Source organism: Phyllostomus discolor, chromosome 2, assembly GCF_004126475.2.
Source record: "Phyllostomus discolor isolate MPI-MPIP mPhyDis1 chromosome 2, mPhyDis1.pri.v3, whole genome shotgun sequence".
In the NCBI taxonomy this organism is placed as follows: Eukaryota; Metazoa; Chordata; class Mammalia; order Chiroptera; family Phyllostomidae; genus Phyllostomus; species Phyllostomus discolor.
Genome location: NC_040904.2, coordinates 168,076,319 through 168,100,950, shown reverse-complemented (window position 1 = coordinate 168,100,950; position 24,632 = coordinate 168,076,319). Strand labels below are relative to the sequence as shown.

General features: G+C 53.0%; 1 protein-coding gene across 1 annotated transcript in view; it reads right to left on the bottom strand.

Annotated features, from left to right (window-relative positions):
• VDR (vitamin D receptor) overlaps positions 1-24,632 on the bottom strand; it is a 54,704-nt gene that overhangs the window by 13,880 nt on the left and 16,192 nt on the right. The window contains exons 2-4 of the mRNA XM_028532613.2: positions 20,079-20,160; positions 17,314-17,461; positions 6,075-6,205 (exon numbers count right to left, since the gene is read on the bottom strand). Of these exons, the coding sequence (XP_028388414.1) occupies positions 6,075-6,205; positions 17,314-17,459 (277 nt within the window). The 5' untranslated portion in view covers positions 17,460-17,461; positions 20,079-20,160. The remainder of the gene's footprint in view (positions 1-6,074; positions 6,206-17,313; positions 17,462-20,078; positions 20,161-24,632) is intronic.

Below are 24,632 nucleotides of genomic sequence, written 5' to 3'. Positions count from 1 at the left end.
CGGAAGCCAGGCAAACAGACCTCTTGGCCGGGGCTTGCCAAGAGCTGACGGCGGGAGTGGGCACTGGGGCCCTCGGCCTGTAGCTACTTGCTCCGTGTTGGTGTTGCCAGGGCCTCTGCCCACAGAACTGGGGAGTTTCACAAGAGCAGGGAAAGGAACCAGAACCTCAGAGTGGGTGGGTTCCAGGCTTCAAGAAAGGCCCATTGGCTCAGGTGCCTTGGGAGGGGGGGAACGCAAGAAGTTGGTAGGGGTTGAGAGAGAGCCTGGGGGTGGGAAGAGTGGGCAACCAGAGCCTCAGGCACAGCAGGAAAAGGGGCGCCTGCAGCAAAAGATGGTGTGTTCCTGCCACGGCTGAGGTAAGCAGCACTGGGAGGAGGACACGCCAGGTTACTGACTCACCTGCCCAACTTTCTGCCAACCCTCCTCCCACAGAGGGTGTCTGCTCAGACCCCGAGAGGTCAAGTGGATTGGGAGAGGAAGGAGCAGGGAGCATCCCAGCCGAGGCAGGGTGCAAGGTCTGGCCCGGAGAACCCAAGATTAGGTGTCTGGTCTTTCCTGCTTGCCCGAGGGGTGGGGAGAAGAGGCGATGAGACTGGAGCTACAGGCAGCTGGCTCTGCCAGTCACACAGGTGTCCGCGGGCTTGGACCACTCTGTGGTACCATGGCATCTCTCTCCCGCTCAGAAACTTCCTGGGTCCTTACAGCTTTCCACATCCAAACTAAAGTCAAGATTCTCCATGATTTTGCTTCTTCCTAACTTTCCAACCTCATATTCCAGTACCTGCTCTGGTCATGTTGGACCTGCTTACCTATGACCAGGAGCTGCTCACCCTTGCACCATATTTCCACTTCTGCGGGATGTCTGGCCAGTGGGGTCTTCTCTCTCCAGTAGCTGTGCAAGTTCTATCTGTTCTTCAGTGCCCAGCTCACAGCTGGCTCTCTCTTACCACGAAGGCTTTCTTGGATATTGCCTGGATATGCACTGAGCTCTCCTTTCTTAATTCTGTACTATGTCCAGCTTTTCCTACATACATTGGCACCCAATTGCCTTCCACTCTAGAATATTTATTATTAGTAAAGTTTCCAATAAATGCCCGTAGAGAGAGAGCCTAAGGAGTTTAAGTTCCCCTTCACTAGGAATATAGGCTACTTTAGGGGAAGGAGCCACGTGTTGTAAGTCCTGTTTCCCCCGCAAACGCTAGCCCAGTGGAGCTTCCTGGATGTGGTACTTGCTCAGTAGTCTGATATATTGGACTCTCACACATCACATTGATGGCACCCCCTGTGTGCTAGTCATTGTCCAGGCTCAGGAAAGGACAGTAAGGGGTGTGCACCAGGACTGCATGCACCCTGCAGTGTCGGGAGTAGCTCCCACGAAATGCCCGTCCACTGGACAGCTGAGCCAACCTACTTTTTTATTTAAATAATTGTTACCGAAACATTCTGTACACAGGATACCTTGTGTACAGGGTACACATCCTGTACACATCCTGTGATGGCACAGCACACCTGTGACATCACGTAACCTTTTCTTGGGGATTCAGAGGCACCATCCAGAACAATTACTGGACTTCGCAGGAACAAGGCTGTGGCCTCAGAGTTGTAAAGGGCTGCTCGCTCGCGCTCCGTAACTCAGCCTGCTGTGCCTTTGGGTTCCTGCGCTACTTCGCATGGCTCTCGGCCTCCCTCTCTCTGTTAGTTAGGTGCTGTCTCTTCCTCCTGCTGCCTGCCCCGGAAGTGCGCCTTCTCCCCCTGAAGAGTTACTCCCATTCTCTTGGGAGCTAGAAATTCTGATGATCAAGTTTTATGTAATAAAAAGGTGTTAATAAAAATGGATAACATACATAAAGGTTTTTATGTACTGGGCACAACTCCAAACGATTCTTCTTTATGAACTCACATCTATTTAGTCCTCATAAGAACCACTTAAGGCAGGTGTTATTATCCCCATTTTGCAGATGAGGAAACTGAGGCCCAGAGGCTATGCAACTTGCTCAAAGTCACCAAGCTAACAAGGGTGGAGCTGGTGCTCAGGCCAGGCCAGGGTGGTTCTAGATAGAGTCCATGGTTATAACCGTGACCCCGCACTGCCCCCGATCAGGATCCGCTATGATGGCTCAGTAGGACCTCGGTCCTCAGCACTGAACACACATCATGTTCCAATCCATCTGAAGAGTGTGAAGAGTTAAAGAAAGTAGCAAAGTTTGTAAATGACTTCCTTTGAAAGGACATAATTTAAAAAGATTTAATGTTAACCTTGTGACACCATTCCTCTGGATCACTCTTGTCAAATAGGGACCCCAGTCCCGTGTGCAGTACCAGAGGAAGACGTGCTGGGGTTGGCTGGTCCAAACAGGGCCCCTGGTGCTGGGGCCGCCCCCAGGCCATGCTGTCTGGGGGCTGAGAAGTCCTAAGTCTCTCACATATGCAGAGGCTGTTGTGATTTACGAAATACGTCATTTGTTCAAAGGGGTTATTCATTTCATAGGAGACTGTCATTTTCTCAGTGAATTTCTACTAAAAATGCCACTACTGCCACGTAGGAAGACATGTGCTTTACAGTTAAAAACCACTGACCTAGAATGAGAACAACCAGATTCTGAAACCGCATCTGATGGCGCTCCCAAAACTACAGTGCATGCGCTATGCACAGTTAAGTCCTCACCTAATGTCGTCGGTAGGTTCTATGCCTTTAAGCAAAATGCATGTAACGAAAACAATGTTGCCGTGGGCTAAATGACATAAGCGAGAGCTGGTTCCTACTGCCTTGTTATTCGGAAATCTGCCCTACGTGGACTTTGCGAAACCCACATGTGGCTTCCCAGTAGCTTTTCCCATTCCTTCTAAGTTCCTTGCTGAGTGAGAAAGTGGCTTTGGGCAAGCTATTTGCATGCAAGAGAATAGAGTTAGGGAGGCAAGGTCTGAAAGCACAAACAACTTACAGTAAAAACATTTCAAACTGTCGCTGGTGGCCTAAGGACAACATCAGGGAAGCAGACATACAGGTTTCCCAGATCTGTGGCACAGATGGCATCAGGTCCAGGGGGCCTTCCCGGTGCACAGGCCAGTAGAAGATGTAGTTGATACAAAGAAGCAAATGGGGAGCTAACATTCAGTCACTCGGCACATGTTTACTGAGCACCTACTGTGTGCCAGGTTCTGTGCTAATTTGGGGTAGAAAAGATGGACAACTGTAGAAATGCTAAACAAGTGAGCATAATAAGCCATTCTGTGAGAGACTGGCCCACAAGAAGCAAGGACTCAGCAATGAGATTTGGGGAGCTCCAAAAACATGAAGCCAACTAGGACTTGAAGAGAGAGAAAGGGAGGCTTTGGTGGGACACACTTTTCTTCAGCTGGTCCGACAGGGCCGAAGGCAGTGCCCGGAGACACACAGTGGGGAGCTCGGGCGCACTGCAGGCCCCGTGGGGCTGTGCTGGGCTGGAGTCCCTGGGCCCGGGTCGGCCGAAGACACACCTGGGTGAGAATGCCGACACCGTCGTCTTCCTGTCTTAGAGGCGTGTTATTTTAATTCTTTTGAGTTTACTCATCTATTGGATCTTAAAAAATATTAACATATTTAGGAATTGTTGTAAGCATTTAACAAGAAAACACGCGTGCCTGGCACATATCTGGCGCTCAGTAGGTGGGCAACAAACCTTTGTTCCCAGGCTCATCCCCTTCGCCTTCTCAGTGCCCCCCAGGGGAGGGCCACCTCCACGGCCCCACCAGAAGGGGCCTGGGTCTGCATCTCCCTTCACAGACGGCTCTAAGGTGTCCTGTGCTTTACAGATGCTGACGCCGAGTTGTCTCCAGAAGGCTAGGCTTTGGGGACAACAGCCAGCCCTGGTGATCACAAAGGAGCAGCCACCTCCAGGATATGAGCTGGGAGCTCCAGGCCTCGGCGTGTGGACAGGCATCCCGAAAGTGGGCTGACCCGAGGAGGGAACCACACCTGTCCCTGGAAGACCTTCCCTTCAGGGCAGTGGACTAAGAGCTTAGTGCTGGACCGGGGTCTCCATTCTCAGTGGAGCCCTGGGGCCCATGCCGCACTGGGCGTCACCCCCTGCTCTGGCATCTGGAGAGGGGTGGGCACGGGGCCGCGCCAGGCAGACAGCAGAAGGGGACACGGGGTTTCATTGGGGATGACCGAGGCTAGAGCTGGGGTGGCCGGGGCACAAAGCCGATTGGGGGTTGAGGGTGGACATCCACTTCTGGATGGCTGGCCCCCCACCATGTGGCGGTCCTGGGGCCTGCTCATCACCGAGGATGCAGCGCTCTCCAGGGGCCCAGGAGGGATCTAGGGACACAGAGTTAGATTCTAGTCTCAATTTGCTTTCTGACTCCAGTCCTGACACTTTCCTTTCTGGGTCTCAGATGGTTTCCAAGTGTGTTTCCAGTTGCTGGTTAATAGAACATCTCCTTCCTCCTGAGACTCAGGAGAGGGACCTCTGGGATATCCGTGAGGCTGGCCCTGACCGGCACTCCTGCCGCAGAGGCTGACCAACTCCCAGCAGTGTCACCCTGTGCCATTATTGACAGGCTGGAGCCTTAGAATCTGGCTCCCTGCCCCCTGCAGGCTGTGCATCGTGGGGGCAGGGGCTGTGGGCGCAGCCTCTGCTCTGTGCCCAGCCTGGCGTCTCACGCAGAGCAGCCGCGCTGAGCCGATGTGTGAGAAGCCCCAGGAGGCACCCAGGCCTCGAGCCTCCACTGCTCCAGGATAAACACAGGAGTCGGGCGGGGCAGGGGACGGGGCACAGAGCGATGAGCAAGTCCGGGCCTGCGTGTTCCCGTGGGGGCGAGGAGGAACCCGGCCTGGAAACTTCTTCCAGGGCTGCTGGTGTCGGCTGGGGAGCTGAGATCAGGAGTGAGGGGCTGAGACCTACCGGAGGGGACCCTGTCAAGGTCTTAGGAGGGGGCCCCACTTGAGGGCCACCACTCTGCCTCTGTTTCCCAACAACAGAGATGTTTTTCCCCCCATCAAGGAAGAGATGTCCCATCCCCTCAGCCCTATCCATGACTTTTCCTCTTGTTCTAGATACATCTTCCTTATACCACTTCCTGCTCCGCCTGCCCCCCCCCCCCCCGATAAAACAGCCCATAGTCAGAACAGCTTTCACGGGTGCCTGCATCTGAGCATGCCTACAGCTTAGCAGGGCCTGGGCCCTGTCCCAGGGCTGGGGGGTAGAGGTCAGGGTGCAGATTGCAGACAGGAGTGAGCAAGGGGCAAATTTGGGGCTAAAGGTACAGAGGGCACCCTTGCCTGGGCCAGCCCAGTGTCCTTGCCTTGAGCCCCCAGAGGGCCTGGCTAGCCCCTCCCAGGACCTACTAAATTCAATGGCTACTCTGGTTACCAAGTAACTGATATTAGGTCTCAGATGCAAAGTCCAGGGGTCAGAACAGGCGAAACTGCCCCACAGGTCCTCTCTCCCAGCCCTGGAGCTGGACAAGAAGTCCTAAAGGATTGCTCTTCTTTCTCTGTTTGGATCTAGAAGGTCATCCGAGAGTCTGCTGCTTCCCTTCACAGAACCTTCCCACCCAGTGTGCCTTGGGCAGCAGCCCTCAGATTTTCTCCTGGGGCCAGCGGGGCTAGAAGGCTGGTGTGGAAGAGCCCAGGTGCCAGCCAGGTCCTGAGCATTTCTTCTCCCCATTGCTCTTCCCCTCCCCAACCACAGCAGCCTCTCCCCCAAAAGCCAAAGCGCCCTGGGGTCGTTGAGCCATGCGCTTTCCCCTCAGGTCCAGGGAACTGTGAGCACAGTGATGCCCCCTTGGAGGAAGACTAACCCTGGGGCTCACACAGGCAGTTCCCAGCCTCTCCCTCTCACTGGCCTCACACCAGAGGGGCTCTCCCCTGGCCTCCAAGACCCATACACCGATCCCACAGAGGCTCTCAGGACCCCCTGGAGCCTTTGATCCTGGAGTCCCAGCCACCCTGCCAAGGCAGCTGGCCCTTATGCCAGCAGCTGGAGGAAGGGCGGCCACACCTCTCTGGCCAAACCTGCATAAACGGTAGCCAGAGCCTCCCCTGTCCCCAGTCCTGCCCCAACCCCCTGCCCTGGCCCCTGGACACTCACACTCCTTCATCATGCCGATGTCCACGCAGCGCTTGAGCCGACAGGCCTGACAGTGGCGGCGGTTGTCCTTGGTGATGCGGCAGTCCCCGTTGAAAGGACAGGTGAACAATGCCTTTCGCTTCATGCTGCGCCTGCCAAGAGAGGACATGCCCTCCGTTGGGTCACCCAAATTCCTGCTCCTTAGTCCTGGCTGCTGTGACTGTGGGGACCTGGCCACAAGGCTTCCAGATCTACACTTCTCCCACAGAAGGCTGGGGCCCAGCCCAGGCCCGGGGCACTGTCAGTGATACCTGCCCCCCACGGGGCATGTGCCACCCGTTCCGTCCTCCTCCTTCATCGCCTGCCTGCCCCCAGCACTGCTTTTATGTACTTCTATGGCACTCTATATCCCGCATGTTAATTACACAGGAAATATACAAGTGAATTGGCCTAGCAGAAAATTTTTAAAATACTGAAATCTGCAAAGTAACCCTCACTGCTTTTAAGGAGCCATTATGAAAAGCAAGGATGCTGGTCTCAGCCTCAACTTTCTGGAGCCCAGAGATCTATGACCAGGACATCCCCGGTCCAGGGACAGACGTGGGCACAGGTGCAGAGAGAAGGGAGAAAAGGCCCAGCCACAGCTGTAGACATCAAGATAGGCCACCCAGAAGGAGAAGAGGCCAGATGGGCAGGCGGGAACCCTAAGGTCTGGCCTTGGCTTCCCCAAAGGCAGAGGGAGCAAGGGTTCCATAAGAACAGAAAACTCGCAAAGGTTCTGAGTTAGGAATCACTGGGCATCCATTGTAAAAGTGTGTCTGTGTGTGTAAGCTCATTTTCCTAATTCTGCTTCCTCTCCTGCATCAAGCACACAGTGTGGGACATTGACAGGCTGCATAAGGGCCGCCTCCCTGGAGCCTTCCCATCATCTGTGTCTTAGAGGCTCTTCTCTCTCTCCCCAGCCCTGGCACGGGGACGCCCACTCTTGGCAACAAGGTTTCGCCAGGGAAAGATGATGGCAGAATCGTTTTCTCCCCGAATGGCAGCGTCTTTCCAGGAGCTGTGCAGATGCCCAAGCCTTAGACACAAATGCTCAGGCCTGACCTTTACCCCCTCCTGGAGGTGAGCTGGTGACATCACCCTCTCCAGATGTCACACACTTGTTTCTTGGTGGAAAATGACTCACTGTTCACATTCACGAGGACAGACACGGGGGTCAGGACAAACACGCTTATCAGCTGACATGGACACCTGGGGACCAAACCGACAGGGCCCTTGTGATATGGGGGAAGAGACCAGAGGATCAGCTCTGCCGGCAGTCACAGGTGGTTGGACTCTAAGATCCTTCAGGGACCCAAGAAACCATTAGTGTACCCCCTCGTTTTATGGAAAGGACCACTGACATCAATAAGCTTAGCAGTGAGGTGATTCAGCAAGAAGTAAAGGCCCCCAAGTTGGAAGCCTTAGGGATGCGAGGCTCTGCTCTTAGCTCCTTGGACTGAAGGCACTGTTTTATCCCAGAAACTCGGTGAGCTCACTGAAGCTGAGCCCATAGGCAAACAGCCCAGGGAGCTGGCCCTTGAGCACAGTTCAAGGTGAAGGACAGCCCAGTGGTCCAGGAAGTGACTGCTGTTGGTTTTTGGACCTTGGTCCCTGTCCCCTCCTGTCACAACCCTCATTATGCTAGGGACCAACCAGCAGACCAGGCTCTACAGGGAGGTGGAGTGGCCGAGGCTATTGGGGGTAGTGTAGCCCCGAGCAAGTCCGTCAGAGGCTGTGCCCTGCCCCGCGGTGACCACCCAGGAGAGACCGTATCCCAGGTCTCTGCCCGCACCCGCCCCCCCCCCCCCCCCCCCCCCCCGGTTACGGAAACAAGAAGCCCGATCCCTCGAGCCTCCACACTTCCACTGCAGCTTTCCAGAATGACAGGAGAGTGGGAAAGTACTTCGGGCACTATCAGGGACACCCCAAATATATCGCTGTCATCACTGCAGGGCACGGCTCTCCACTCCAGGACATGAGATTGGTCCCCACTTGACTCTTTTCCACTCTGTGGTTTTTGAGGCTCTACCTGTTACCACAAAATGTTCAGGCCCCAGAAGGCCCATAATTCTCAAAACCTACTCAAAGACCAGAAGTTTCTAATTCAGAGCAAGCTTTCATCTCTCTCTCTCTCCCTCCCTCCCTCTCTTTTTTACAACCAGGCATGTTCCCCGGGAGCTGAGGGGCTGCTCTGTCCTCCCACCCACTGTCTTGTCTGGCTCAGAGCTCTTCCCCTTCATTCTCCAAGGCCATGGGCCCCAAGAGATCACACATAGGCCACCTCCAGACACATGAGCCAAAGCCTCTCCCCAGCCCTAGCTCTGTGAAAAAAGTAGTGTTCTTGCTTCCAGCTTTATAGTGGCATGAAGTTTAGGAGTATTGAGAAAAAAAAGAGGAGGAAGAGGAGGAGAAAGGAGAGACGAAGAAGAAGGAGGAGGAGGAGCAGGACTTGAAGAGGAAAGGTAGGGAAAAATTGAGGTAGGGAGGAGGAAAAGGGAACTGTTAACCACCTCTGGCCAGGCACACTATCTCACAGTAGAGCCCAGACCTGTGGCAAAAATGCCACCTGTGCTTTTCACCCTCTGCCACACCTTCTCCCAAAGCCCACCACCCTTGCAGTGGGTCTCCACATTATATGGACAATGCAGAATGCAGCCAATAAGCTTATGAAGCTCTAAATTATTATTATTTGAAAAAAAAATACAGCCCTGGCTGGTGTGGCTCAGTGGACTGAGTGCCACTCTGCAAACCGAAAAGTTGCTGGTTCAATTTCCAGTCAAGACACATGTCTGGGTTGCAGGTTGGGTCCCCAGTAGGGGGTGTGTGAGAGGCAACCACACATTGATGTTTCTCTCCCTCTCTTTCTCCTTCCCTTCCCCTCTTTCTAAAAATAAATAAATAAAATCTTCTTAAAACAATTTTAGCCCTGGTTGGCATATAGCTCAGTGGATTGAGCACGGGCTGCGAACCAAAGCATCACAGGTTTGATTCCCAGTCAGGGCACATGCCTGGGTTGCAGGCCATGGTCCCCAGCAACTGCACACTGATGTTTCTCTTTCTCTCTTTCTCCCTCCCTTCTCTTTCTAAAAATAAATAAATAAAACCTAAAAAAAGCACCCTATAAAAAAAAGAATTTTAAAGTAAAGATTTTATAGTAAGCAGCTCTTCCCAAGCTAAATATAGCTACAGAGGAAAGGCCCTGGAATCCTAGTGGGGAAGATGGAGCTCACACATCATATAGAACATCGTCAGGCTCTGGAGTGTGGCTCATGTCTGGGGGATGGAGGGCTCCCTCACCAGCTCCAACAGGCAGATCCAGGTCCTTTCTGGAGCCCAGATCCCAGAGCTGCTTCTCAGGTGTGTCTGTCCCAGCATGGCTGTTTGCTGGGACACAGGTTCCATGGGCTCCGTGGCCTAGCTCTTCCTTCTTCTCCTGCCTCCTTAGAGCACCTCCACACACGTGGCTGTCATCTAGCTTCTGCCCATGAGGAGTCAGGGTGGCCAGACTGGCCAGCCCTGGCTCTGTGCTTTGTCCTGATGAGCCACACCCCATCCTGCCTTCTTCCCAATGCTAATTGCCTGTGAGCTGGTTTGGTTTTGAGAAACCAGAGCCTCAGGTTTCCATGGAAGCCCATTGCCTTTGCTGCCCTGAGCCTGGACCCTGTCATCCTCTGGATGGTTGGCAATTATACCTCTGCTCAGGAAGGGGGTAGGGACACTGCAACAAGGCTAAATATAGATTCAGTTTCTAGAAAGTCAGGGGTGAGAGAGGACATTGACCAAATCTCGTGCCAGAGACCAGTTCATCAAAACAGGAGAGACAAGCAGTTCACAAAAACATAAAGTGCCTGGGGCCAAAAGAGTCTCAGGCCTGGGACAGCAGGCTCCTTTGCCAGTAGGTGACCCTGCCAACAGAGACACACCCAAGCCTGGGGCCAAGTACCAGCTCCGGGCTTTGTCTCCGCTGCTGCCTGAGTGTTGCAGAAGCCTCAGAGTGTGGTCCGGATACAGGACCCTGAGCAATGGAGCTCCTTATATGAAAGACCCGTGTGGTCTGCTCGGTGGAACCTACATGGGCCATTTATATGTGGCAGCATCAATGGGTTCTCGGCGGTGAGTTTAAAAAAGCAACTATAGGCCCTGGCTGGTGTAGCTCAGTGGATTGAGCTCAGGCTGCGAACCAAAGTGTTGCAGGTTCAATTCCCAGTCAGGGTACATGCCTGGGTTGCAGGCCACGGCCCCCAGCAACCGCACATTGATGTTTCTCTCTATCTCCCTCCCTTCCCTCTCTAAAAATAAATAAATAAAATCTTTAAAAAAATTTTTTCTATTAAAAAAAAAGCAACTATAAAGGAAGGTGTTAGTTAACAATGTGGCAAAGAGCACAGGCCTCCTTTTTTGCAGGGAAATTTGGCCGTATCTACCAACATGCAAAATGCACAGGGTCATTAACACAGTAAATCCATTTCCAGAAATCTAGCCCCTAGGCCCAAAGACACGGGCACAAGGGTGGGTACCATGGTGCCGTCAGGGGAGCCACGGATGGAGGCTAGACACCCATCAGCAGCAGAGCACAGCCTTGCAGAGGAGATGGCTGTGGACAGGACATAGGAAGAACACTGTAGTGGGAACAGGCTTGAAGAAGCATCCTTTCCTAGATGAGAGCAAGACCAGTAGAATATACTTCCCTCCCCAGCCGCCCCCCCACCCTTTCCCATAAACAGTCTGAAAGCAAACACAGTGAGCTGGCAACAGTGCAGCTCCTGGGGGAGGAGAGGGGGGCCTGAGAACTGGGTAAGGGGGAGACTTACTTGTCACTCATATGTCCTTGTGAACTGCTTGCATCTTTTTTTTTAAGATTTTATTTATTTATTTTTAGAGAGGGAAGGGAGGGAGAAAAAGAGAGAGAGAGAAACATTAATGTGCGGTTGCTGGGGGTCATGGCCTGCAACCCAGGCATGTACCCTGACTGGGAATCGAACCTGCGACACTTGCTTGCACCTTTTTTAAGAAAAATCATATACATGGGTTATTTACACATAAAAAAATCTATCACCCACTATAAGTGTGTAATGATTTAAAAGGAAATACAAGCTTTGATAGATTGATCTGTTTGGATTTAAATCCTAATACACAACCTTGGGCGTTACTTAATCTCCCTGTGCTTCAGTTCCCACATCTGCGAAAGGAAAGCAACCTTTCACGGTGGGTTGTGGTAAGGATTCTGCTGTAAAGGAAGTGGGACTGGGCACAAAGTCAATGAAGGTCAGTAAAGGGAAGGGAGAGAAGCCGGCGGGAAGAGGCGGCGGGGCGGGTGCTGATGGTGGCTGGAGGAGACAGCACTAACCATCCCGGTGGGAGCCTGAGAGCCCAGGGCTGACCCCGGTCTCACACCTGCCCTCTGGGGACCTCGTGCAGGGCTCTGCGGGCATCGGGGCTCAAAGCATGTTGTTGCTCCTGACGTCTGGATCCATAACCCTCATGCGGGTTACAGCGACCACTGTCCAGTTTCTCTGAGCATGAGCTGGTTCCTGCAAGCCTCTGACTGCAATAAAGGTCACTCGGAGCCCTCTGGCCCAGCCCTTCCTTCTTCACACCTCATTTTTAACCTCTGCTCAGGGACCTTCTCTCAGAGACCCCTGACGACACACTACAGTCACGGGTATTCCAGGGTCCACGACAGAGGAGAGGAAAGGGTTATCTATTTTTAGAAACTAAGACATTAAAAAAGGACAATAATAATAACTGCAGTTTACTGAGAGCTTTTCATGCCAGTCCTTCAGACAGTGTCTCTAAGGCTCTCAACACCATTCCAGAGCAGGTATTCCTCCTGTTTTCCAGGTGATAAGAAAAAGCACAGTGACATAATTTGCTTCATGTCACACAGCTAATGCGTGTGACAGCTGGGATTAGAGTCAAGATCTGTTTGATTCCAAAGCTTCTGGTATCCTTAATAATATGGTCCTTATCACAAAGCTACCAGATCTCAGTCCCAGAGAGAGCAGCAATAAAAAATATGCCCTCCTCCGCCCACGAGCATGAAGAAGAGGTTGTTTAAGGGATTCGTCCAGACTAACAAGCCACCAGGGTATAGGCATACCAGAGACGTGTGGCTTGTAAGTGTGGGCAACGTGTGCCGTCCTCTCCACTGGCCCTACAGTGCCGTAGCACAGAGGGGATGCGTGCCCGTGGATGAGAGTGCTGAGTTCCCGAGGAAATGGAACACTGGCCAGAAAGAAAGGTGAGGTCTTTACCGTACCCGCCCAGCTGTCTTTCTGGACAACTCCAGTGATCTTCCGGCCCCAAATATCCTGGCCCTCTCTGCCCCAGCTCCCGACATTACTCTCAGCCCATCCATAGACAACCTTCCTCCTTCCCTTCCACTCATGCCCTTGAGCGGCTGTGGGGGCAGGCCAGCACCTCGAGGACCCGGACAAAGTTCTCTCCAGCAACACTGACTTCTTGGCGACTCATTCACTTGTGTCTGTAGACCGGCCTGTGTGGCCAATCTTCCCCACCACTCTTTTTATTTACTCTATTGCCTGCTAAGCACATTGAATTTTAAGTCAGTGGACATCTGCCCCATTTCTCTGCTTCCCTTCACATCACAGTTTGTACAACGATCAGTTGGGCAAGCTTCCTGAAAGCCAGAACATTCCGTGTTCCTGGATCCTCAAAGGCCTTTGGCCCCTGAACTCCACAAGACCCATAATTAACAAGGTCCCTGAGAACCTCGGGACTAGCAGTCAAGAAGGCATTTCTCCACACCGCCTTTGTTGGCTTGGCACTCTGCAGCCCACAGCTCCACGGGATGCAGATTAAGGCGACGTCAATGAAGGTCAGGGTGAAGGGGAGGGTGAATCCAAGATGGAGAGGCAAACAGTGGTCTGTTTCTCAGTCTGGCCTTCCAGGACCCCCTCTTAAACTTCACCATTACCTTCATTTTCTTCATCAAGGGGGCCCTCTGATTTTCTTCTCTGTCTTTTATACCTTTTCCTTCATATTAGAGCTTGAACAAAGCCATTCATGACCAGAGATTTACCCACAACCACAGATCACCCACTACATAATGTGCTTTCTACTAGACTTACATGCCTCCCCCCTCTGGCCCTCACTCATGCTCTGGTTGCTAACACACAGCCATCCACGAGCCTGCCCATGCACTAGAAGTATCATCTTTCTCTGAAGATGCCCATGGATTCCAAAGGAGCAGCATGAATTAGCTTGCAGGAGGACTGGCTCACGATCCTCTCCAATTCCCAACCACACAGCAATAGAACTGTCCGGCCTTCATAATCACACTTTGCTTTGATGGTGAGTCTTGGACCTGCCGGGATGACTGAAGGGCCCCCAAGTGTGAGAAAGCTGTGATGTGCCTCATATTGCTAGAGAAGCTTTGTTCAGACATGAGTTCAACACTATGTCAATCAACATTATACATTAAATAAGGTGTCTTTAAACAGCAAACACACACACAGAAGAAGGTTATATATTGACCGACTGATGAAAATCAATCAGAGGCTCACAGGAAGCGAACCCTGCATTTCCCCCAGGAGCTTCAGTTACGGGCTTTGGACCTGCGGGAAGGACCGCAGCCAGCTCCCAGAGCAGTTTAGTTTGATGTCTTAGAAGTTAATCAAACACAAAATGGCCAAACAGCATTACTGGTCCCCAGGGCTCAGGAAACAGCCGGTGACCCAACAGGAAAGTGATGCTTTTCCTTGGGTGTTTGACAGGGTTGAGCAAACTCCTTGAGAGAAAGGACTTGGTTGCACGAATCCTTGTGTCCCAAGGCTGCAGTGCATGACACACAGACGGCACCCACCACCGACACTGGGGCAGGCTTCACAGATGGAAGTGCCAGGGGGCTTCTCGGACGACTGTCTGAACTAGACTAAGGTGAAAGGATACCAAACAGAATCTGAATGAAGCAAAGGAAGAGATGTAGGGGGAGAGGGAAAGAGAAAAAGATAAATTATGTAAATACAGTCCATTCCCTGTGATGCATGGCAGTCAGATTCTATAATGTCAACTCCAACGCTGAATTAGTGAGTGCTGAACCCTTGCTCCCAGGGGAAACACAGGGTTAGGTTCCCAGGAGCCTCTAATCACAATATTTTTAACAGTCGACCAATATATAACCTTGTTTTGTATGTGTATTTTATTTAAATACACCTTATTTAATACACATATGCATATATACATATATATAGTCAATTTGTTGATATTGAACTCATGGTTGAACCATGCTTGTCTTACACATGCATTTTCCCCATGAAGCACATCACGACTTTCTTGCACTTAGGAATAGCACTTTACGCCATGCTTGGGGGCTATCTGAAACAATGAAATCACCAGCAAAAAGTACAAAAATGCAAAAAACTTGTCACTAAGTAGACTACAAAAAGAACACACAGCACCAGAGCTGAAACCGAAGGCTGGGAATGGCTACATTGGGAGACTCGTTTTCACCTCTTTGCGCATGCCCACAAACGACCACAAAACTGCTGCAAGTATCGATTTAAGGATTACAAGTAAATTTTAGCAGGTGGGCAAACTGGCAAATACAGAATCCACAAATAATGAGGATCGACCCCGTGTGTGTGTGGTCATCAAACAAAATTCAAACTGAACTGCGACAGAGATGTCGGCCCTTCAGAAAGTGTAGCCGGGCTCAGTCACCAAGGCAGGGACAGCACAGATACAGGCTGACCGAGGACAGGGCAACAAGACAAAAGCATCACACTGCCCAGAATGCCAGGACCTGCAGGTGGGGGTTTTGGCCATCAGCCAGCAACAGACTCTAAGGGGTCTCATAGAAAGGGGCTAAGGGTGGATTATGGTAGCATAACTGTCCACGGGCGACACAGCCACACTGGTGGTCTGTGGTGACATGGCTATGCCAGGTGTCATCCCTGTCCATTTTGCCATCTCCTGCACTTGGCTCTGGGCATGAAAGAACCTGTCTTCCCTCCACCCAGATGCCTAACACAGCCTCGTCTCGGAAATTCAGAGCCTGCATGTGTGTCTGAGGGCAGCAAGCACAGGCACACAGAGATTCGAGCCATGCTAGTGAGAAACTGACCTCCTACTTGTCATAATCCAGCCAGCAACCACCTAAGGGCCCCATCCTCCTGAGCTGAACCCAGCATGGGTGGCCTGGGAAGAGAGGGGATTCAGGGATGGGCTCCATAGATTAATTAAACAGCCCCAAGAGCTGCTGGAGACCTTTGGGTTGCAGATTGGTGAGAGGCAACCCGCAGGCCTTCATATTGCCGACTCCCAGCCCAACGTCTGAAACATAGTTGCTCACTGAAGTCTGAGGAGGGAAGGTGTGAAGTAAACCAAAAAACTTTTAATGGGTAGCTGGAGAAACTTTTGTTTATTTTATAATAAACAGGGCAGGGTTCTACTAAGAACATCAGTGTTGGCCCCTCACACTCAAAAATAGTGTACTTGCCCTGGCTGGCGTGATTCAGTGGACTGAGCACAGACCTGTAAACCGAGAGGGTGCTCATTCAATTCTCAGTCAGGGCACATGCCTGGGTTGTGGGCCAGGTCCCCCGCTGGGGAGGGTGTGAGAGGCAGCCACACGATGTTTCTCTTACACATCAATGTTTCTCTCACCCTTTCTCCCTCTCTTCCCCTCTCTCTAAAAATAAATTAATAAAAATAAAAAATAATATACATATATTGTACTTTATGCTTTTCAGAGCACTTTTATATACAACCTTGTTAATCCTCAGGTTAACTATATAGTAGAGGGACTAGATATTAATGTACCGTGTGGCTGGCTGAGGTAACAAACAGAGAGAAGTCAAGAGATTTGAGAAAGGACACACAACTGATAAGTGGCATAGCCCCCTGTAGAGCCCACACATTTCTGACCGGTTTCCCGGGAGGAAGCAGGCCCTGATGTGTGCTCCCAGACTCCTCCACTAGCCATCATAAGCAAGCCCCCCATTCCCAGGCCCTCGCAGGAGAGGGTCCACGGGGCACCCAGAACACACGGCCTGGGTTCTAGAAGGCTCACCCTGTAGGAAGTGCAGGCTTCGGGCCAGAGGAACAAGAGACGTGGCAACAGACCGGAGCCAGCGATGCTGCTGGTCTGGTTCCCCAAGCTGGTAAGCAGGCTGCCGGGAAGCCAAGCGGGCAACCCGTGCCAGGCCAAACAGGCAATTAGCACCCACAGAAACCCCGCTGCCCAGCGATTGCTCAAGGTAATGAAACTCCAGGCCTGCTGATTCCCGGGATAGAAGGCAGGTGAGCCCGGGAGCCCCTGAGCCAGAGGGGAGCACCGTAGAGGTCCTGAGGCCTCTGATTCACTCTGGCCTCAAAGCGAAGAGCACTTCAGTTCAGGGAGCCAGGCTGACCTCCCTGTCCTTGTTCTGGCCTCGGTTTGCTCTTTCTGCTCTTGATGGCCACCGCCCTGTCCTTCCCTTTGCTTACAGTCAAGACTGATGTATAGCTCTTTTCCAGGTGCCTTCTTCCTGGTTTCTCTCCCTCCAATACACACCCAACGCTAATTCCTCACGGCTCCCAGTCCCATGCTGTAATTCATCACCTTCCCACCCTCCCTTCCTGGCTTTGAATGGGAACCTCCTTCATTCTGCCTTTCCAGTACTGTCCCCAAACTGTTTGCAGTGGCAATGCCGGCCTGACAGAGGAAGAGAAGGGACTGCTGGTAGAGAAACCGGCACTGACCAGACGGGATGCCAGTGCACTGCTGACACTGCCTGTGCCTTCTGGGGTTGGCTTTCTGACCTGGACCAAGCAAGCCAGTGGTAAGGGAGGACAGGGGCATGGACCAAGCATGGAGGTCTGACCAGGGGTGCAGTTGTCCTCCTTCTAAAAAACAGCTTGATTTGGATGGGAGGGCAAGTGCTAAGGTAAAGGTCTTGGGCGTCCCCAAGGGTTAGGAAGCTGCCCATGTCACCTGGGGAGGAACGTCACTCTGGAAGAATAGACAGGAGGGTTAGTGCAGGGGTTGTGGGTCAAGGTATAGTGGAAAGGTGGGGACTTACCTAGTGACCTCGAGAAAGCACTGTCTGAGGGGTCAGAGGATGCAGATGTAGTGAGGAGAGGGGTGGAAGAAGCTTCCCCTGAGGGAACTGGCATGCTCCGTGGGCACGGTGAGGAAGGAGACATGGAAAACTCAGGGTGCCCTTTACAGGAAGCTTGCCTCCTCTCCTCCTTCTTGCCCTTGGGGAGGACTCACCTGAAGAAGCCTTTGCAGCCTTCACAGGTCATAGCGTTGAAGTGGAAGCCCGTGGCTCGGTCTCCACACACCCCGCAGATTCGAGGCACATTCCGGTCAAAGTCCCCAGGGTCAGGCAGGGAAGTGCTGGCCGCCATCGCCTCCATCCCTGCAAGAACAGCAGGCAGGAGCCGGAGTCAGGGCCAGGGCCAGCGGGCATCCTTTGCATCCCCTCCCCCCATCTCCAGGGAGCTCGGTGAAACTGGGCAGTTCCCTGGGGCCCAGGCCCCAGCAGGATTTCTCTGGTGCCCTCATGACGTGACTCTCCGTACCCCCTCTTGCCCTGCTGAGCAGAAGCAGGGCTCCCTCTCCCACGTCTGGAGTGGATCTGCCGGGCACTGGTGACGCTGCCCATGGCGTGGCCTGGATTCAGACTGCCTGGCTTCCAGGGCTGCCTCTGCCGCGTACTAACGGGGCTACTCCGGGCTACTCCGGGTGAAGGGATCAGCCTCTCCATGCCCCACTGTCCTCTTCTGAACAACGGGGTTTTACTTTAAGGGGTGCAGGAAAGGATGAACACATGTGCACCACTGGCATCAGCAGCAGGTCCGAGAGTCTATGCTGCCCTGGGCCCCGCTCCAAGAGAAAAAGGCAGACTACCAAGGGCCCGAGACCTCAGTGCGGAGAGAACCCCTCAGTCCCTCTGTCCTTGAGGGTGAGGGAATGAAGGACTTACATGCCCACATCAGAGCCCTGGCCATTCCTGTGCCAGCTCCTCACAGCCGTCCCACTGGGGACCCACGGGCCCCTGCTGCGCTGTCCCAAGGCAATCAAACCTTCCCCTCTTTTTTTCCCCTCCAGAATAAAATTAACGCATTCTTTCAAATGTCCTTCTGAGCAGTGTGAGTCATACACAATTAACTGATTTTGTTTTCAGAGATGGCTTTTATAAATAAGCATTATCATCTAGCGATGGATTTCGTACTTGAGGAAAGGGGAAAGAGACAGAGGGAACAGAATGTAATAGCTCTGAGAAGTCCTGCTCAGACAGCAGCCGACCTAACGCTTCCATTAAGCAAATTGGGCCTCGGCTTCACCTGCTGCCCCTGACCCTGAACGCCGTTGCGCTCGGGGCTGCTTCTGGGGTGCCTCGGGCCTCCCTAAGGAGGCTGCAGACCCTGCCACCTCCCAGTTTCATCAGAGTCCTCGCCAGGGTCATTTCAGGTGTAAGTGGCCCCTGGGCCTGCCAAGGGCAGGGTCCCTTGGGCCAGAAGGAAAACAAGAGAGGAGGCCAGTGGTGGCGGGATAAGCTCCCCGCTCCCTCCTGCCCATGGCACCATGTCCACCCACCCCGGGGGGTGGGTGAAAGAGAGAGACTTGGGGGGGGTGGGGGTCGGGGGTGGGAGGAGCTTGGAGGCTCTGAGCTTCTTTTCTAAGACCAGGCACCTGACCCCCGAGCCAGGGTTTGGCACACGGAAGCCCCCGGGAGCCGTATTTCATTCCGTTCTCACGTCACCCCGTGAGAGAAGGGCCACTAGCACTCTCTTTACGGATGAGGCCCCGAGAAGTCCAAACTCTAGCAACTGTGATTATAAAACACACAAAACAAATACTTAATTTTTTAAAAATTCCACAAAGAGCTTCAAGCCGCAGGCAGGAAGTAGGACAGATAAGTATATGACACTGTCATTCCCAAAGGGGTAGAGGGGCCCCTGATCACAGACAGACGTCACAGGTCCCCTGACTTTCTCCTTAACTCTTCTTCTCCTGGGAGCTTTAATGTAATAACAGTGACACTGTTACCCTTCCCTATCACAGCTAGACTGACACTTGTTAAACTATATTGTTGTATATATAAGGGGGGAGAGAGAGAGAGAGGACTTTAGAAAAAGGACAATGCAATGATTAACAGAAACCTTTCAGGGGGTAAGATGGGAAAGGGCATGTAGAGGCATTATGTAGTGGCTACATTTTATTTTTTGAGTGGTAGGTATATGGTATCTTAGTATTAAAACACTATTTTATGTTTCATATGCCTGTGCGTATATATAAAACACTTCACAAAGTTAAAACCATTAAAAACGACAGACAAAGTGGCTGAGGGTCTACGGCAGCGCCCCTATAACCCGCCCCAAGTCTAGGCTGACTCCCTGGGCTGCCAGAGCGTCGTGCTCATCTGCCCTGTGGGCGGGGATCCCAGAGGCCCCGTGGCACTGTGGGGCAATAGGAGAAACTGTCTAGGATGCCTGTGGCTTAACCCCAGGTCAGCTGAGGTGTTGCAACTCCCAGTTAGCGTGACATTGCCACAGAGTCTGCATCATCTGGGAGCCCAAACATCTGGTGGAAAAAGAGAAACCGAATGTGGGGGTGGGGGGACATCAGTTGAACCCGTGTAAGAAATGTCAGCATCTCCTGGGCTCCTTAGGGCACAGGAGGGAGAGGTAGCGCCTTGTTGTTAGGGAGGCTCCTGGCTGGGGGTGGGGGCCCAGGCCCTGGGTCAGGCAAGAGAGAGGGCTGGTTCAGGCGGCCAGAGGCTTACTGTGAAGAGGAGCATTTTCAGGTGAGCTCCCCAGCTCTGAGCACCTCTGAGCCCCACTGCCACTCCCGCAGGACTCTGGGTCTCAGCAGCGGGCTATTTCTGATTCTGCTGACGCAGGACCACCCTGCATGTGCAAAGCTCAGGGTGGTGTCCTCTTCCTTCCCCTGCCCACCAGCTTCCCACGGCCCAGCCCTGCTGCTGCAAAATGGAAAACCAGGGAGGTTGTGGCCGATGAGGAAACACCCACCTGAAGGAGCAGGCGTGCAGGTAAGCTGAGCCCAGGGGTGCCCTTCTGTGAGGTCTCGCAGACACTTCCGACCAAAAGGACTCTGAAGGGAAAAAAGAGAAACATTTTATCTACAGGTGAGCCTAACCTCACAGCCAGTCCTCTAAGGAGCCCGACAGGCAGGTGACAGAGGATCCTTCCAGGGACATTAGTTCCCAGATCAGGGACTGAAACTTGACAGAAATGACTTGTCAAGGGCAGGCGCGGCTGGCAGGGGTGTGGGGGTGTGGACCAGGCAGCAGCCAGGAAAGGCCCTCCTGTGAGGCAGGGAGTAGCAAGGAGCAGCGAGGGCAGTGGCAATAGCCACCCTACCAGAGGCTCTCCCTTCATGGCGAGGGTGTCAGGAGGGAGGAGGACTTCTTCCTGAGGGGTCACTCCTGTCCCCACAGCCCCCACCCCAGATGTGAGGGGTGCTCGGAGAAGCAGAACCACGGTGGTGGTGGGGAGGGACCCCGCCCACTGCTGAGGGCAGGAAGGAGACACACACCCCATGCAGGACGAAGAGGAGCCTCGGGGAGCTGGGAACAGTGCATACTGGGGTTTGGCCCAGGGCCTGGACGGCTTCAAAGACAGGTGTCGGGAACTCCTGTGCATGGAGACCCAGCGTAGGCGGAACAGTGCTGCGAGGGTTAAATACAGCTACGCACTTTCAAACAGGATGTTTTCTGCCACTTTTAGCTCTTCCCCAGACACTCTCAACACCCCCGGCCTCGGTGAGGGCTGAAGGTGACTCTGCTGCCCGGAGTCTGGGTTTGAGTAGCATGATAGGTCACCAAGGTGGAGCTGGCAGAACTTCACCCCCACCCCCCACTTCCACCCGCACCCAGCCCTGCTGATCCACCCGTAGACACACACACACACACACACACGTCCTCCCTTCGCTGGTGCCAGCAGGAGTTGGCTGGGGAGATACAGAGATCCGCACGCACAGGACCCTGCAACCTGGCAGACAGAGACCTTTAAGTCAAACCCCAGATGGTAAGGTCAGGAGCCCCAGCTTTGGTTTCTCTGCTTTCCGATGGCCCTACTAGCCCCAGTCTAAGACCTGCGCCCAGCTCCAGGGCTGCTAGCCCACTGAGCCCACTTACCACCCTCCTGGGCACTGCCAGCCTGCACAGGACGTCCAAGGAAAATGCCTATGGATCGAGCTGAGGTAACCTGAGCTGGGCTGGCCCACTCCCAAGGACCTTGGGTGGGAGGAGGCATACCTGCTGGGGACAGGTATGTTGTCACTTACCCCCAAGCAAAGTTCTCCTTTGCACTTTCTACTTCTACTGCCCAAGGCCCCAGCTGACCACACCCTTCTGGATTCTACCCGTTGGCCTTATCAACCTCCCAGACTCCTTGCTGGCTCCCAGAGGCTGAGGTGAGAGCCAAGTGGGAACAGGAAGGACCACTGCGTTCCTGTCCTCTGCCTCTAAGATTTTCAGAAGTCAGACATGAGATCCAGGTAGACCACCACCCTTGAGCTTAAAAAATGAAGTTCGTGGGGTCCCTACTGGGTACCAGCCTGCTAAACTCACACATGTGACCTCATATAAGCCTCCTAATTTCCTTCAAGCTGAGCAGCAGCCCCCTTTCACAGATGGCAACACCAGAGTCCAGGGCACTTTGAGTGACTTGACTTACCGAGGCTTCCATGGCCGAGCAAGTGGTGGTGCCAGGGGCTAAATGAGGACAGGGCAGTTGCCGTGCCCAGGTGTGTCCCTCGCCTCCTGCTGACTCCTCCCACCCCAGTGATAACCATCAGACACTACCGCTCTGCGCCCGGCCTTGCTACGAGTTCTTCACCTACACTCTCACTTAATCCTCACAACGACCTTGCAGGTGGGGACTGTTATGACCCCTATGTTAGGGGTAGGAAACTAAAGCACAGAGAACTTAATTGTCTCTGGAGCTCAGATTGGACCCCGGGCAGCCGAGCCCTGAGTCTCTCTGCTCTGCTGCCTTTCCCAATACCTGTCATCTGCCCAACCCTAAGTCCTGGACTCCTTTCACTTCCCCTGAGTCAGGGAGCGATGGAGAGAATAATCCCCAGGCCCTGAGGGAAAAGCATCTTTTCCTCCCAAGGCTCCAGAAACCAGGGCATGGCTGGCCTCAGCCAGGACCCCATTCTGCCAGCCAACCCCTGTTATCTGGGAAAAGACCATTCCGCACACCAGCCTCCCCTCCCCATGCACTACTGTGCACTACTGGATGGTCGTTGTCAGACGATCTGAGTTGTGGCCTACAGCATGGAAAGTGGGGCAAAGACACAGGACACAAAAGAGGTCAAGTGGAAAAACACCATTTAATACCAGCCCCCTTCATCACGTCATAACCCTCACCCCCAATTCATGTTCTGAGTACACGGGACAACCCACTGCTTTTGCTGGGGCTGTCCCCAAAGCAGCCTCGTCCTGCCTCTGTTTTAGAAATACCCAAAGCCCCACACAGAGCCACTGAGAAGCAGAGCTCTGCCCTGCAGAAAGCCCCGGGCTTCCATTCCTCCGGGGTCTGCACCCGTCATCAAAACCCTGCCTGAACCTGACCCCAGGCCTGACCTCACCTTAGCAAGAAATGAAGAGATAACAGGTTTCCTTCCAGTTATACAAGCCAAAACCACTGCCTCTCCTACACGTCTGCCTATCAGCTCACACATCACACACCCCATCTTCCAGCAGTAAATGGGCATCCCCTACAGAGTCTCACCAGGCAGCCTTGTGGGGCAGCGGCTGCAGGCCGTCCTGGGCAGAGCCCTGGCGAGACAAGGACCCAAGTGCGGCCAGCCTCGGTTAACTCCACCACATCCACTGGGCCCGCCTCAGCGTCCTGGGGGTGCTGTCGCTGTGACTCTGGGAGGACAAATGGTAGAGAAGAGCTCTAACTTCTGAGGGCTTTTTCAGCTCTGAAAGTGTGCAACTAACTCCAAGGCCAGAATCCCCATCATGATGGGGCCTTAAGACCATCCAGGAAGTGAGAGTCCCTCACCAAGCTTTCTCCCTGACCCCCTTCCTTTAGTAACCAGGTGAGTCCCAACCTACGTGTGAGTGTAAGTGAGGCCCACTCACCCTCAGATGCTAAGGAGCAGAAGGGCATGAGTGCAGTGGCCCCCACTGAACCCATGGAGAATGGAAGCCCAAGAGAGGGGGCCTTGCTCAGCGGGGCTAGGACCGGACTGATCGAAACTGGGCTTCCCAATTGTCGACCTTGACTCAAAGCTCTCCCTCTTTCTAGAAAGAAATGGAAAGCTAAGTGATTTCCCAGAAGAAGGGGAGACAATTCTTCTGCTTCCTAAAGTTGATACACACAGAGTCAGCCTCCCATGCGGCTTTCTGCAAAGCAGACAGGCCCGTGGCACGCCAGCCACAACTGCACGTGTGTGTGCGCACCCTGACCCTGCCGTGTCTCCTCTCACCAGCCTCTCAGCTCTGCCCGCAGAGGGCCGCACACTGTGTGACCCTCCTTATTTTTTATTTGCCATCTCTTCATGCTAATGTAACTTAGGCACAGTAATATCATGGCCAGCCAGGGTGATGCCCTCTCTTCCTTCTCCACTATTCTTAACATATACCCGCGTTCTTTTTCCAGAACAGTCTCAGCAGAAGAAGAAGCTGAAGGGGAATAGAAAGAATATGAGGGCAAGGGGAGAGGAAGTGTTCTGTGTAAACAGAACCTATCCAAACCATTTCTTGCCCCCATTGCTTCCCCATGGACGTATTTTTTTAAGCGTTATTTATTTTTACAGAGAGGGGAAGCGGGAAGAAAGAGAGAGACAGAAACATCCGTATGTGAGAGAAATGTGGATTGGTTGCATCTTGCGGGCCCCCAGCTGAGACTTGGCCCACAACCCAGGCATGTGCCCTGACTGGGAGTCGAACCTGCAACCTTTCTGTTTGTGGGATGATGCCCAGCCCACTGAGCCTCACCAGTCAAGGCTCCATAAACACATTTTAAGTATGGGCGATAATGGTTGAAGATTATTTTCTATAGACTACAATGTCCAAAGTAAAACCAAACAGATGCCAGTCACATCAGAACATCTAAAAACTAGAAACTTAACACTACCCAGTCTAACCATCTCAGATCCCTCCATAATATTCCAGCCAGTTTTCTAGCCTGTGCTCAAACATTTTTCCTGATAGAGAATATCTCCCATGACAATCCGCTCTCTTGAGATGGCTCTATGTTTAGAACAGCTCTCTGCAGCCATCTAAGATGAGCCCGAGACGAGCCTGGTGGGCCAGTCCCACGGCGTCTCTGGAGGAGCAGTCCGCAGGGCCACCGTGTGGTGCCATGGTGAAAATTAGAAAAGGGGGCCCATTCCTCATCTGCTGGAAGGTTGTCACAAAAAATAGAAAAATGTAGAATTTTTACGATGTGGGTGAGGTTGCAGGGGAGAAGCAGGGGAAGCTAGCCTGGGCTGCATTTAATTTGATTTTGACCTTGTAAACTGGCCGGGTATGGTCCTGACTCCCACAGGACAGTAAGTAAGGGCTGAATGCAGACAGCATCTGCTTCCGTGGCCTTCCACCT